Here is a 15813-nt window from a genome sequence, read left to right as displayed (position 1 = left end):
TGGAGGTTCAGTTCTACATCAGATCTACCAGTAAACACCAGACCGGTGGGTGTTGGAGGTTCAGTTTTACATCAGATCCACCAGTAAACACCAGACCGGTGGATGGTGGAGGTTCAGTTCTACATCAGATCCACCAGTAAACACCAGACCGGTGGATGTTGGAGGTTCAGTTCTACATCAGATCCACCAGTAAACACTAGACTGGTGGAGTCTTAAAAACCTGGGTTGCTAACAAGAGTCTAGAGGAGCCTACAGAGGTCATGGAGGTCATTAAAGGTCATCAGGAGGAACACAAGAAGCCTGAAGCTTAGTGGTGGTGACCTTGAAGTCATGTGACCCTGGTGTAGCTCCTTCATAGGCTACCGTTAGCTTAGCACTGCTAACGTAGCATCCAGGCTTCCAGCATCGTCAGAGGGGTTCATTGATTGCTCAGTTGGTACTTCCTGGTTTTATAAACCAACATCTGGGGTCACATGACCACCTCACTGATGTCATTTTCTAAAATAATTTATCATGTATTTACACAAAGGAAATCCTGTTACTTTAATTCACTTTCAAGTCCATGTTACTGAAAAAACAAGTTAAAGTCAAGTTGGTCAAGTGTTTACCTGAGTTCAAGGCATCGAGAAGACTGAGGAGAGTGGAGTTTGAGGGCCGTTTATGGCTTTATTCTGCTGGGGTCAAAGGTCAGAGAGTTTTCTATCCTTAAGAGATTCTTTGTCTCTTTGACTGAAACAGATGTGACAGGAAGCCCTACAGCATAACCAGGGGCAACCTGGGCGTTCTTGGCCCTGCAGGGGCTGTTGGTGATGTTATGATTACATGAATCATTGCAGAATGTGTGTGTGTGTGTGTGATATCTCGAGAGAATGAACACACAGCAGCAGGTTTGATAACTTTCCCCCATTTTATTTAGTTTTAAATACAAAACCTTCCCCAGTTGGACAGAGCTGAAAGAACAATTACAAAAAGTCAATAAAATAAAAAACACTGATGACGGCAGTTGTTCATCATGTTACATCTTCATGTTGTAATGCTGGAAAAGGAGCATTCGTCTGTGGAGTGCTACAGTACCTGCCTCAAGGCAACGCCGGCAGGACGGGACAGTGATTCAGGTCCACGGCGAGGACATCGGTCCTCCTAACTCTCTGGACCGGGCCAGCTCCACACCACGGAGCCGCGCCTCTTTAGACTGGGACCAGCCACAACACTTTTCATTTAACACCAACGTTTTATAAAAAGAGACAGTGATGAGTGACTCGAGCCGGCCAACCAGAGAACGGTTCCCAGAACCATCCGCACTGGTTCCCAGAGAACCTGTCAGAAAGGCCCAGGAGAGACGGTGCCGCCGTTACATATACAGCCATTTTAATGTTTGTGCCTGCAAAACACCAAACACACACACACACACACACACACACACACACACACACACACACACACACACACACACACACCCCTACATTCACGGGGACCTGTCATCCCTTCACCTCTAGCCTGATTCTGAAGGTCCGAGTCTATCCAGCGTTATTCTGAATGTTCCTGATGGCGAGCGAGTGTAGACCGCCACCATGATGGCCCGGATCTCAAAAAGTTCCGCTGGACATCGCCACCTGGTAAATCTCTCTGAATAGGACACGGTGGTGTTGGTGTCCATGGCGACAGAGCAGGCTACCTCCTGTTAGCAATCTGCTAACTTGAATGTAAACTACAATTACATTTTGCAGCTCATCCAAACTTTACAATTTGTTATCAACCAAACCCAATACTTCATTTTCTGATCTCACCGGTGAAACATTGACCGAATATGTTGATGAGAAAAATGTGTTTGAGTCAAAACCAGTTCAGAACAGAAGCAGCCCGGACCTCATAGCTCGAGAGGTCCCAACCACACCAGAACACCACACCAGCTATGACATTACGGACCTCACAAGTATAGTAAGCTCCTGGATTTCACCCCATAAATACAGTAAAACACACACACACACACACACACACACCTAAAGCAAACTGTGCAAAACTCTTTGGTGATAACGAGTTTAGGAAAAAGAAGATGGGAAAATCAACAGGAAAAAAATCAAAGTCTCTCCCACGAGTGACGAGGTTCTACAATCGTCCAATAAACACGGCAACAATCAGAAAGAAAATGACGTCTGCAGATTCAATAAATTAAACAGCAACAGATGAATTGCAGAGATCAAATCCAGCAGTTGGCTTCACAGAAATTAATAATAAAGGACAAAATATTAAGAATAAACCTCCTGGAAAGACAGGAACAGTGTTACATCGTATTAATAAAACTGAGCCAGAAAAGAAAAAAACAGCCCGCCCCCCCGCAGCAGTCGCTGCTGTGATTCGTCATTGATGAAAAGTTGTGAAGGATCAGTTTTTTGTTTGTTTTTTTGTAAACATTCACAATCAAAGGTTGCGTTCTATTTCAAGCACTGCTGGTCAGAGCGTCCGTGACATCAGTCTGTTTCCTGAAGAACACTGGAGCTTATCGAGGTGTGAACTTCGCTGAGGTCCACACTGGTAACCCCGCCCTCCGGCCCTCCGGCCCTCCGGCCCTGCTGCCATCACTCAAGGAGGAATCGACTCCAGAATCCTGCCAGTGTTCATCCAAACATGTCCAGTCTCTACATTGGCGCCTCTCCATTTTTCTTATAAAAGAAAGACATATTCTCAAAATATATCCATGTGAAGTCTTTCATCTCAGTAAAAAATAAATTAGGTAGTGAAAACACCACTAGGAGGAGGGAGCGTGTTCTGTTGGAGTGCCGGCAGCCCGCCACGCCTCACGCTGTCCTGACCGAGCCATTATTGCTTGCCAGTCTTCGTAAACTGCTGTCGTTCTTGTCCAGCCAGAGCTCGGCCAGCTGCTGGGTGGAGCCGTGCGACGAGGCCTTGGAGCCCAGGCACATCTTGTACTGCTTGGCCTCCAGGTTGGGATCACATATGACCGGGTGATGGACGTGCACGATCCCTGTGTCTGTGCTGCGGAACAACAGGATCCCTGACTGGACAAATTTATTAAAGAGGTCCACGTCCTCCAGTCCCCACCCCTGTATGGAGGTATCAAAGCCTCCAGCTTGGACCAAGTCCCCTTTGTAGACACAAACGATGCCAAAGCCATAGTTCCGCCACAGGCCGGTCTTGGAGGTGAAGACATAGTGGTTGTTGCTGGGGACCTTCCCAGCGTACACCACCTTGGGGTCATACTGGCTGAAGATGATGGGGAAGTAGGTTTTCTGGCCCAGCGCTGTGTTGTCCCGACACCGCTTGAGGAAGTCGCTGTTAAAGAGCAGGTCCACATCACAGTAGAAGAGCAGCGAGTCGTTGCTGAAATGGGATGAGCCCACCTCCAAAGCAAGCGCCCTGGAGAAGGATCCGGCAACGGGCTTGATCTCCATCTCGGCCCGCGGGTACTTCATGTAGTACTCCCTCATCAGCTCCACCTGCTTCACCCGCTCCGTGTTGTTGTCGGTGCTGAAGAGCAGGATCAGAAGCTTCACGTTCTGGTTGGGGATCAGACAGACCTTCTCAAAGTTGGCCATGAAGCGCACGAAGATGTCATAACGCCCCGACAGAGGAACCAAAATGTTGACCCTCTTGTCTTTGGCTTCCCGCTGCTCCTGGCCAGACGTGGCCAGCTTGAATGGCACCAGCATCTTGAGGGAATTGGACAGGAAGGAGAGGGAGTCGGACTCCTGGTTGATGCGGCTGGCCAGGGCCTGGGCGTCCATCTCCTCCTCCTCTCTGAACTGGATCTGGCTGAAGGTCTGCTGCAGGTATGCATGCCTCCTCACCGGAACCGTCATGGTCTTTCCTTTGTGCTTCTTGTAGAGCAGCAACAGATCCAGAACATATTCTGCCCCGTACAAGGGATTAACCCTCCGATAGCCATACTGGATCTCTTTGAAGTCTATAACCCGCCCCCGTGTCTTGGCGTTGGCGTTGATCATCTCCATCACTTGCATGATGATGTCATCCAGAGCCTGCTTCTGGGAGGAATCCATCCCGCGGCGGGGCGGCTGTCCATCTGACGCTGAGAACAAATACTTCCCTGTGAGGAACTCCCATTCCAGGACCTCCTCTCTCTGTCGCGGGTGAAAGCGCATGAAAGAGGGCGGCATGCCCAGCTGGAGGTCCTCTCGGCTGGGTTCGGCCGCTCCGTAGCGGCCCATCTGGACGATCTCGCGGTGGAGCTGAATGGTCCGGTGGCGCAGGTCTGCGATCTTGCGACTGAGCATGTAGCTGTGGAGGCGGTACTGGTAGGGCGGGTTCTTGTTGGGGTGCAGTGTGATGGCTCGGTGGATCTTGCTGTTGTGGAGATCTCGGATGTAGCCTTTCTTGTTTGGTTCATAGTTCTCGTAGAAGAGCTGCTGCATCTGTGGAGAAACAGAAAAAGATGTTGAATTCTACGAGTTCAGATGCAAAATTGTTCCTGAACCAACAGCTAAGTGACAAGGCGCATGACGGACGACTCATGAGTTCAGTTTGGACTGCTGCTGTACTTGGTGTTCCTGATGATCCAACAGGCAGCACCGTCACAGACGGGTGGCGTTTTGTTTGAGTCCTGCTGCTGAACCACACAGCCTGAAAATATGAGGGTTCATTACCTTGATTGTGCAATCAAAACAGGTTTGAGAACAATAATTTATAAACTGCAATAATAGAGAGATTTGTGAGGAAAATTCATCTTTCTCTTTTTAAGTTGCAAGTTCCAAAATTCCCCTCGGCAAACCAAACAGTTTCGTTTGTGGTCCCAGACCTTCGCTTCCAAATCAGACAGATTTGGTTGTTGTTGATCATTTGGGTTAAAGTAACAGTTTTAAGTCCAAAATCAGTCGGAACTTCACTTTAACTGGAGAATCACTGGCTGAACTCTGGTTTACAGCAAAGTCATATTAACAGACACAATAAAAAGAACAGTAAGATGATGGATAGTTGATAAAGACGAACTTTTCATCAATGACAGCAGTAAGGGACTCTGGTCCCTGATGGATGTGAGAGGATCAGACGTCAGGATGACGTTCAAGCTGGTGCTTCAAGCATTAGACCTGAGAATTAAGTGCAAATGTTTCAATGTGGAACCTGCAGCGTTACAGTCATCACTAGAACATGTCTGACTGAAAGGAGGTTCCAGTCCAGCACCGAGGTTATAAATGAAGGTAGAACCGTCTGAAAATGTGGCTCATGCAGCTTTGGATCACCAGCTGAACTGCTGGAATCATTCTGCTCCGTCCTGCTGAGCCCGAATTAAGAGCTGAGAAGAATGTGTTGCGTAACAGCTGGGGGACGATTTACTGCCGACCAGCTGAAGCTTTACAAACCCTCTGGTGCTCAAACCTCAGGAGGCCCGCGGCTGCTTCAGAGCTGCTGGCAGGACCTCGGCCATCCTGACAAGGCCCAGAAGGAGTCTTGGTCCAGTTAGAGCCCCCAGAGAGGCGAAACTGAGAGGATAAACCTGGTCCCTGGGGACAGATAGAACCGGCCTGGTCCCTGGGGACAGATAGAACCGGCCTGGTTCCTGAGGACAGACAGAACTGGCCTGGTCCCTGGGGACAGATAGAACTGGCCTGGTTCCTGAGGACAGATAGAACTGGCCTGGTTCCTGAGGACAGACAGAACTGGCCTGGTCCCTGGGGACAGATAGAACTGGCCTGGTTCCTGACAACAGATAGAACTGGCCTTTTCCCTGGGGACAGATAGAACCGGCCTGGTTCCTGAGGACAGACAGAACTGGCCTGGTTCCTGACGACAGATAGAACTGGCCTTTTCTCTGGGGACAGATTGAACTCAAGAACTGCTTGGAAAAACTTAGCGTGTCCATCTTTGAACTGGCATTCCTCTACACCTGGATGAGGGTTGCCAGCCAAGTGAGACACAGTCACCTTGTTAGCTGCTCCTGCTGAGGTCAAAGGTCAGCCTTCACAGCTGATAACATGCTGCTGCAAGCCGAGTGTTCCTTCGAAAGGAGGAGTTTAATCAGCACTGTTGCCGCAAGTGTTGATGGAGTTCTTTCATCAAATTGGCCTCCCCCCCCCCCCCCCCCCCTCCCCTGCCACTGGACCAGCCCCAGCAGGTGACACCGGTGGTCAGCAGCTGATTGGTCAGGATGTTTATGTCTCTCTCCTGCAGCTTCATCGTCATTAGCATCCCTCCTAATTATTTGACCTGCACTTTTGTGGGCGCCATAGTAACACATGACTCGTTAGAGCGATTTCTTCACAGTCATTAACCTCCATCAGCACAGCCGTCTAATCAACCGGAAGGTTCTGGAACAACTGTGGGATGAAGGTAAGTCAGCAGCTCCTGCGGCGAGCCGACACGTGTTCCAAGCAGGACGGATGCCACAGATCCGCCAGCTGAGAACCTGAACACCACCAGAACTCACAGAGAATTAGAGTTCAACAGAGACTCTTAGATGGCAAGGCTGAAGCTACATGTTCTAGTAGCACTCTAGAACACTGTTCTCCACTCCTGACCGGCCTGGGGATGTGCTGCCACTCAGTGACATCATCAGAGTGCACGATGTGTGTTTCTGTAGCTACAGAAATGATACACAACTGCACAGATCAGCAGAAGCACATGATGCTGCAGCTCCTGCCTCCATCACCAGCTGCCTCTCAGCTATCAGATGGATGAGCAACGATCCCCAAGAGAGAAATGGCGTTTAATAATCTCCCCGGATTAAACGACGTCACCGATCTCGGTCTCGACAGCCTCAGATCTGAGCTTCAGTTCTCTCATGAACGAGGTGAGAAAAACAAAAACCAGCTCTGTTATTCACACACACACTGGAGAGTTGCAGTTAGCAATGATCAGAGTTGCTGAGGTGTCCATCACCTTCTGATCCCGCTCCAATAGGTAACACAAACCAGGCACACAAACACACACACACACACACAACTACCAGCACCACGAGAGGACCAGTGATCGCTTTATCTGCCTGAAAAAACACTCTGATACTCTCCAGAAGAAAACCAGAGGACCTGATGCTGGCCGGGGAACCCTGGGAACGTTCGGTGAGGAACCCTGGGAACCGCCAGAGAGAAACTCTGTTACTGGGATGTTGAGTTGGTTCAGGAGCCTCCAGGATAACTTAGCCACCGACCTTAGGGTGCTGACCATCAGGCTGAATTGCTCCATCTTTTATTCATGAGATTCCAAGACTACAATGCCCATGATCCTCCGCCACTGTCACTATGAGGTGGAAACAAACAAACCTGAATTACAGAGGAGGAGTGCAGGCAGGAATAACAGGTGTCGTCATAGTTACTGGATTAGAAAAGTCCTCGACCGCCATCTTGTCAATGTCAACGTGAAGCTCGATGGCGGTGCAGCAGATCTTTAGATTCTGAGGAAAAGGGCAAGGAAGATGTCCCACTAGGAGGGCGCCGCAGTGACCCAAGCTGCTGTCAGGTAATATGTCCAGTCATGTGACACATCAGCCTTGAAGAGCCAGCAGGATGTTAAAGCTATAGAATCACGTCCTTGTACTTCCAGGATGACCCTTGACCTGACCTGACCTGACCTGACCTGACCTGACCTGACTGATGAGCAACAAGAACTTTAATGTTTAAAGGAACTGAATATCAGGCAGCCTGTGAGTGTTCCATTGGCATGGGTGTGTGTGTGTGTGTGTGTGTGTGTGTGATGGTGGCACATGTACCAGCGAGGCAGCACGCCGGGGAGCTTTAATTTACCAGACAATGGCGAGCATCGCCTCTTAGTGGGCCGTGTAAATCTAATTGGAGACACCATTGTGGTGCTGGCTCGTTAATAGAGAAGGCGGTCCCTCCACACTGAGGCTCCTCCCCCAGGAAACATCCACCACAGGACCCAGCAGGCTGCCGGAGGGTGACAGGAAGGACTCAAACCTGAGGTGACAGCAATGACCCCATGATGACATCATCAGTGTTACAATTCACCCCGAACCGCCCCACCTTAAACAAACTCTCTCTCTCTCTCTCTCTCTCACTCACACACACACACACACACACACACACACACACACACACACACACACACACACACACACACACACACACACACACACACACACACACACAGCTGCTACCTCCAGATACAATGTTGAGTTGCACTTAAACTCGAGGTCCAGCAGAGGTGATGGAACCCTCAAAGGGTTCATGATCACAAATATTCTTGCACTGAACAAAATTCTATTTTCTAGCCGTTTTATTCCAAAAAAGTCCCAGAAGCGACATGAGCAAAACATGAGTGAGGCATCAAAAGATGCAAATAAAGTGTTGCACTCAGCCTCCAGTGTGTTTGTTCCTGAGGACCAGGGTGTTTATGTGCTTTCACAAACATTCAAGTATTAAGGAACTTGTTCTTCCTCATTTGCTGAGAACCCCCTGGAAGACCGTCAAGGACCCCTAGGGGTCCCTGAACCTCTCATTGAGACCCACTGCTCAAGAGACTTTCCAGTTAAAAAAACATTTACGTTTTCTCAGTTGGAAATTGACCAAATTAAGCAACAAACACGCTGACAGATGTTGATCTTCCAGGACACAGCGGCGGTCTGTGTGAGTGACAGGGCCGCGTTGTTCTTCTGGGAAACGCCCACCAGGATACGAATCAAGCACCGACAAGTTCCCCTCTGCTCAAAACCAGGAGAATCTGGATCACCAGCCTTCATTTGACATGATGTAATATTGTGGAGGGTCCCTGAACGCATCGGTGTTCAGGCAGCAGCAGCAGCAGGGAGGCGACAGTGTTCATGTTGAGAACCAGATTATCAGATGTCTGCGTGGTGCTGCACTCCACTACGCTCCCGTGTCCAGGTAGGTGTCTGATGAGCCCCAGCACACACACACACACACACACACTCATCCAGTAGTAAAATATCCTCAGGTTAGTTGGACGACACTGCTGTCGTCTGCCCCCCCCAGACAGCTTCAGTGTTGCATCACAATAAAGCAGACGATCCCCTTGATAAGACCTGTTGTCTCTGGGAGGATGTGAGCCGCTGTCTGATGCCTGCTGGGAGCTCTAATAAAGCTGGAATGTGAGCAGGCGCGGGGGCTGGTGTGTCCACCGAGGGTTGGACAGGACTGGGGGACAGAGAGCAGAAAAGGCCCTTTGTTTGCCCTCCGGCTGGTTCCTCTGTCCAGATGTCTTCTCTCAGGCTCCCAGGGAGAGACGGGAGACACGTTAGACAGCTGAGTTACCAAGGAGGGAAACAAGGTCACGAAAACAAAATCACCGTTGGAGTCAGCAGAGACAAAAGTGGACGGAGAGAGAGAGACAGTGAGAGAGAGACAGAGAGAGAGAGACACGATGTCCACAGCAGTGAGGACTCGGTCACGAGCAGCACAGGCAGGGTTCTCAGGGTGGGTTCCTTCTCTGGGTTCTTTTCATGCTCTTGCTCTCTCTTTTTTTTATTTTCTTTGTGGTAGTGATGGGGAGAAGGTCCATGCTAGACTGGTGTGTGTGTGTGTGTGTGTGTGTGTGTGTGTGTGTGTGTGTGTGTGTGTGAGAGAGATGAATGTTCGGAGACAATAAAAAACTTTGGCTTCTCAGCAAAATGAGACAACATTAAATCTAAAATCCTCCCCATTTTTAGTTTTCTTGCTCTTCACAAAGATCCTCTTTTCTAATTTTCAGGTGGTTTTGCAGGTGAACTCGTTTTTTGCTGAGTTCTTGATGGGGTTTTTGGGAGTCAGCCAGAGAACTGCTGGGAACGGAACTACAACCAAGTTATCAGACAACTCCAAAAAAGAACAATGATCAGTGAGACCTGCTGATATTTTCAGGGGGTCAAAAGAGACGCTGGATCAGATCCCACCTCCAGGAGGAAGCATGGAGTGGATCCAGAAGGATCCAGGAACACGAGTTCTACAGTGCTGATTTAGTACAATCAGATCTTTTCCCAGGAAAGACAAAAGACTCTTTGAGGAGGACAAATCAGAAGAACCGACATCCTGAGAGCAGACGGACTGAAGAATGGACCTGATGTTTCCAACAGAATTAATTCACCAACCTTCATTTATTCCAATAAACTACAACCTGCTGTGGAAAGTAAAGACCTGGGTGGAGAAGATCAGGCATCAGAACTAAAACTGGGGATCTAGCAAGCAATCTTGCTGCTGGAGCTCTGTGGAGAGGGAGGGTGTTCTCAGGAGGAACTTCCTGCTGAAGAGGGAGCACTGGACTCGCACACCAGTGAGGTTCCTGAGTGACGACAGCAACCGCAATGATTTAACAGACAGAAAAGCAGAAGCAGAACTTGCTTCACTTCCGTGGAGATGACGCAGCGCTCAGTCTCCTGACCTCACCGCGGTTACGGGCGTCTGCTTCTGCTTCACAATCCTCAACATGTTCAGTCCGCCGTGTCCATCAGTCAGAGTCGTGTCAGGAGCTGTGGGAGGTGGAGCTGCATGACATCAGCAGCAGAACCCTCAGCACCTTCAACACCACATTCAAAACATTGTAGAATTTTGAGGAAAACGAACATCAGGTTCATCAAGGTTGATCATCTCAGCCATAATGGATTCATAATGGATTCATAATGGATTCATGATGGATTCATGATGGATTCATGATGGATTCATGATGACAAAATGATCCAAAACAGAAAAAGGAGAGAGAGAGAGAGAGAGAGAGAGAGACCAAGCATTTAGCCATCAGGAGATTTCAATGATGCCACTTCCTGCTGATCATGTGACTTGTCAGGGGAACCGCCTCAGGGACACAACTGGAATGTGTACTTAATATATAAAATATTGTCATATTTAAATTATTGCAGGACAAAAATGGGGCGGCCCGGTGGAGCAGTGGTCCTCCCTGTGGCCCCCAGCAAGAAGGTTGTGGGTGGAGCAGTGGTCCTCACTGTGGCCCCCAGCAAGAAGGTTGTGGGTGGAGCAGTGGTCCTCCCTGTGGCCCCCAGCAAGAAGGTTGTGGGTGGAGTAGTGGTCCTCACTGTGGCCCCCAGCAAGAAGGTTGTGGGTGGAGCAGTGGTCCTCACTGTGGCCCCCAGCAAGAAGGTTGTGGGTGGAGCAGTGGTCCTCACTGTGGCCCCCAGCAAGAAGGTTGTGGGTGGAGCAGTGGTCCTCCCTGTGGCCCCCCATCAAGAAGGTTGTGGGTGGAGCAGTGGTCCTCCCTGTGGCCCCCCATCAAGAAGGTTGTGGGTGGAGCAGTGGTCCTCCCTGTGGCCCCCAGCAAGAAGGTTGTGGGTGGAGCCCCGGCTGCAGCACGGGGTCTTTCTGTGTGAGTCTCCATGTTCTCCCTGTTCCTGCGGGGTTCTCTCTGGTACTCCAGCTTCCTCCACAGTCCAAAGACATCAAGAGGGACCAGGTTAATCCAGACTCTAAATTGACCGTAGGCGTGGCTGGGAGAGCCAATGGTTGTCTGTCTCTATGTGTTGGCCCTGCCATGGACTGGTGACCTGTCCAGGGGGAAGGCTGCTGGGATAGGCTCCACCCCCACCACCCTGAACAGGAGGAGAGGGAGAACATGGAGGGATGGATGGATGATGGACAAAAATGGATGAGAATGGCTTCAGTCCATCAAGGGTGGGGCAAAGGTCAAGGGAGGAGCAGTGAGTTCTTCTAGCAGCTTGCAGCGAAGTGGTGGAAGGATCTTTGTTCTTGTTTGTCAGCAGGAGATGTAACAGAAGCAGAACGACCCCGCCGCTCCTGATCAGCCGGACCCTCCAGACCTCCTCCCTATCATCACCCTCCACATCTATCTCTGTTCATATCACAACAAGGACAGAACAGACCCTGTTTGAATCCTGGCTGATGTGGATACAACGCAGATGAACCACGCCAGACTCTCATTAGTGACACAACACGACCAAGATCCTGTGGCCTGTTGGAAATGTTGTTGAAACAAGAGATATCTTTACAAATGCATTGTGAAACAGAGAGAGGGGCGTTTATGGCTTCTCTGCATGGCTCCCTGTCAGATCCAGAACAGAATTTAAAATTCTTCTTCTACCATCAAAGTCCTCAACAGTCAGGCTCCTTCATCCCTGACAGAGCTCCTGGTCCCCTATGATCCAGCTAGAACCCTTCACTCCCAGGATGCAGGGTTCCTGCTGGTTCCTAGAGTTCTAACAGTAGAATGGAGCCAGAGCCTTCAGCTATCAGGCTCCCCTCCTGTGGAACCGTCTCCCTGTTTCAGTCCAGGACCCAGACCCCCACTCTAGGTTTAAGAGCAGACTTAAGACCTCCTTGTTGATCAGGCTTATAGTCAGGACTGCTTAGGCTGGCCCTTAGATCTGCTGCTCTTGGCTCAGACTGCTGGGATCTCCCATGATGCACTGGGCTTCTCTCTCCTCCTCCTGTCCTCAGACGTGTTACTAACTCCTCTTCTTCTCCCCTCATCCCAGATCCTGGTGCTGCTGGAGGAGGCTCCAGACCTGAAGAGGCTCCAGCTGCCACCCGTAGCTCCACCTGCTCACGTCCCCGTCTGTCCATCAGTCTCTCCTCCTTTCTCTCTCTCTTTGTCTCTGTCCCTCTCTTTCCTTCTGTCTCTCTGTCTTCCTTCATTCTGTCTTTGTCTCTGTCCATCAGTCTCTCCTCCTTTCTCTCCCTCTTTATCTCTGTCCCTCTCTTTCCTTTTGTCTCTCTGTCTTCCTTCATTCTGTCTTTGTCTCTGTCCATCAGTCTCTCCTCCTTTCTCTCCCTCTTTATCTCTGTCCCTCTCTTTCCTTCTGTCTCTCTGTCTTCCTTCATTCTGTCTTTGTCTCTGTCCATCAGTCTCTCCTCCTTTCTCTCCCTCTTTATCTCTGTCCCTCTCTTTCCTTCTGTCTCTCTGTCTTCCTCCATTCTCTGTCTTTGTCTCTGTCCTGCTCTCCTGCTCTCTCTCCGTCCCCACTGATCCTGGATCTGCTCCACCTTCCTGCTGGTAAAGGAAGGTTCTGGTGGCTGCTGTTGCAGGATGTGCTGCTGATGGAGAATTGTTGGGTGGAGGTTCATTGAAGGAGGGAGGTGCTGGACCTGCTCTACTTGGACAGAGTCAGGACAGAACTTTAGTTGGGGTTTGGTGCCACACTGATAAACCTGACTTGACTCATGGAACAAGCAGGTCCAGGCCATACCAGCCCAGGAAAGCCTGGTCTTCACTGTCAGCCATGTTTTACTACATTTTCAGAGGCTAATGCTAACAGTTGCTATCGATGTCACCTTCACAACTTACCGACTGTCAGTGTTCTACAGTGACATCAGAACATGCAGTTTTGGTGATATTTTGTGATTTCCTGTTAGTCAGCCATGAGGAGGGTTGAAATGGGTCAAACTCATTCATAAAATTATGAGTGATGCAACTTGATTCATCGAAAAATGTTTGATTCATGGATGAAAAATCATTTTTTCAGTGACATCTAACAGTTTTTAAAGTAGGGTATATTTCCTTATGATCTAGGAGTCAAAGACACAGATTAATTAACCAGGTGTCACTCGATGAAAGACGACCAGCTCAGGTTGACTCTCAGTGGATCATTGATGACTGCTGGTGACGATGATGTCACCAACGTTACGTTAGCAGTCCAACTGGAGAATCCAGCTGGTAGAAGGGGCCATGAGGATGTTGGACGCTCAGAGGTGACGGGGTGTTAACGGCAGGGCTGAACAGGCCTGAAGGCAGCAGCTGACGGCGTCTTCATCGCCGTCCCTCCGTCCGTCTGTAGGCCGTCATGGGCGGGTCGGAGCTGCTCTGACATCAAGGCAGAAGACTAAATTAAACCCTTCTATAAAAGCGCAGGGAAAAACGACCCAATATTGGTCAAAATCAGAGTTTTTTTTTGTTGGAGGTAATTATAGCTGAGCAGCGGGCAGCAGCATACTTGTGGAGTCCCAGTGGTCCACGGAGCTGGTATTTAGTGAGCGCCGCCCAAGGAAGCCGGAGGAAGAACAGGAACTGCGACGTGGGTGTAGGAAAGCTCTGAGACAAGTGTTTCTACACGCAGTGACCAATGAGAGTGAATACGTTTATTCAAGCCTATAATCTGCACCTCCGTCCCTGCCCTAAACAATCCCGCCGTCCTGAAAGGGAATCTGCCTTTGAAGTCCATGGCGCTCTCACTCGGCCGTGTTTAGTGTTCTTATCACAGTGTGACGAGGGACATCATGAAACTAGCGGGGATGCTCTCCTGTCTCACGCCAACACATGATAATGACCTGTGGAGGTCTGTCCCTGGAGGGGCTGGCGAGCGCCGGCTCGCTAGAAATAGAGAAGAGCTGCATCTCCCTGCAGGAGCCATCTAACCATTAAAATAATGACTGGGCTGCCCCGATGGTAACAGGGACTAAACTGGTGGTTAAACACTGGTTTAAACACGTCCTCCAAACTAAACACCTTCTGAAACGCTTATAAAGGTCGTTAGAGTGAATCATCTGATTGTTTCCTGAGGGGCGCCCTTCGGTCTTTAGGACAAGTTTGGTCAAGTCTATTTAGAGACATTAAATCACTTTCCTGATCCAGCAGGTCTACAACAACACTTGTTCTTGGATCTGCCTGGAAACGGGCTCATTTTTATAAAGTTTTTTTCTACCTTAGGGTTACTAAGTGCTCCATAATGTTACCACACACACACACGGTGGAGGCTGCCATGAAAGCTGTGACCTGCCCACCGGGGGAATGAGGATGGAACCAGAGACCCTTTGGGTGCCGCTCCACCTCCGAGCCACGCCGCCTGTAAGCCTCTCATGAGCCATGGTGGTGGCTCACTGGCTGCCTCCTGCTTCAAGAGTCACTTTTCATTAAAGAGCCGGTGATGCAATTTTCCTGTCAACAATAAGTCAGAGTTGGCCGTGACTGGCGTGCCAAGATAAACTCCTTCATCACAAGTGGCACTTCTCAGCCTTTCCTGGTTCCTGGTAACATTTTAGGGACTCTGAGCTTGAAGTTTTCACTTCAGAACAAACCACTGCATGTCCTTCGTGTCCTCGGTCAGATCCTAGATCCACTGGACCGGTGGGTCCCCTCAGTCTGGCTCACAGGTCTCTGCCAGCCACCATGCCAGAGGCATCAGAAACACGCCGATCTGTGTTGAACGTAAATGTCGATGAGCTTATTGATCCTGCTAGCTTAGCGGGTGGCGTACAGGAGCCGCACAGATGATGGCCGAGCCATGAGGACTAGATTAGTTGTGTCCTCGTGTGTTCATGTTCCATAAACCTTCCTTTAACAGAACAGAGTGATGTTAGCTAAGCCTCTAACAACAAGCTAGCACTGCTCCATTTCCTGTCAGAATGTTTCAGAATAAGACTCTCAAAGCTGCTCTGACAAAACTCCATAACAAACAAGCAGAGCCGCTTTACACAGGAACACATTCGTCCCTGCTCGTCTCCGCGTTCGTCCCTGCTCGTCTCCGCGTACCATCAGCATGTGGCGCTGCTGATGACATGGCTCAGTGGCCCCCCAGGGGACTGAAGGCTGAAGTAAACAGCGGCCAGGTGGAGGCCACCGCCACTTCCAGGAGTATTCAGAGAATTCAGTGGTGGAGCTGAAACATGCACCGAGGACCGGCCCTCCCCAGCCCTGTGGCCGGCCCAGGGGATGGGGGCACTAATTACAGCCCTGTCCCCGTTTGATCCCACCGACCGCTTGGCCGTCCGACCCCCAGGTAAGGAGGCCACCAGCTGTACACTGATGGTTATAGCTCCTAGTCCAGATGTCACCGCTGACACATGCGGCGCGCCTGGGAAACTATCTGGGATCCCCTCTGACTCCGCCCAGCAGCCATGTGACAACCACAGTGATGGGAAACATTCATGGGCTTTCACAATCCTCGCCAGCAGTGTGGCGTTTCCTGTTCATGAGCCAACCGTGGTTAAGTAG

The 15813-nt window shown here is 50.0% G+C and overlaps 1 protein-coding gene across 1 annotated transcript in view; it reads right to left on the bottom strand.

The window, feature by feature from the left end:
• Window positions 1-888: 888 nt before the first annotated feature.
• chsy1 (chondroitin sulfate synthase 1) overlaps window positions 889-15813 on the bottom strand; it is a 48452-nt gene continuing 33527 nt past the window's right edge. Inside the window, exon 3 of the mRNA XM_086191178.1 lies at window positions 889-4388. Coding sequence (XP_086047304.1) covers window positions 2796-4388 — 1593 coding nt within the window. The 3' untranslated portion in view covers window positions 889-2795. The remainder of the gene's footprint in view (window positions 4389-15813) is intronic.

The sequence above is a fragment of the Aulostomus chinensis genome, chromosome 2 (genome assembly GCF_037954235.1).
Source record: "Aulostomus chinensis isolate RoL2024-O1b breed Wild chromosome 2, RoL_Achi_v1.0, whole genome shotgun sequence".
Classification (NCBI taxonomy): Eukaryota; Metazoa; Chordata; class Actinopteri; order Syngnathiformes; family Aulostomidae; genus Aulostomus; species Aulostomus chinensis.
This window is presented reverse-complemented; position numbering and strand designations above follow the sequence as displayed.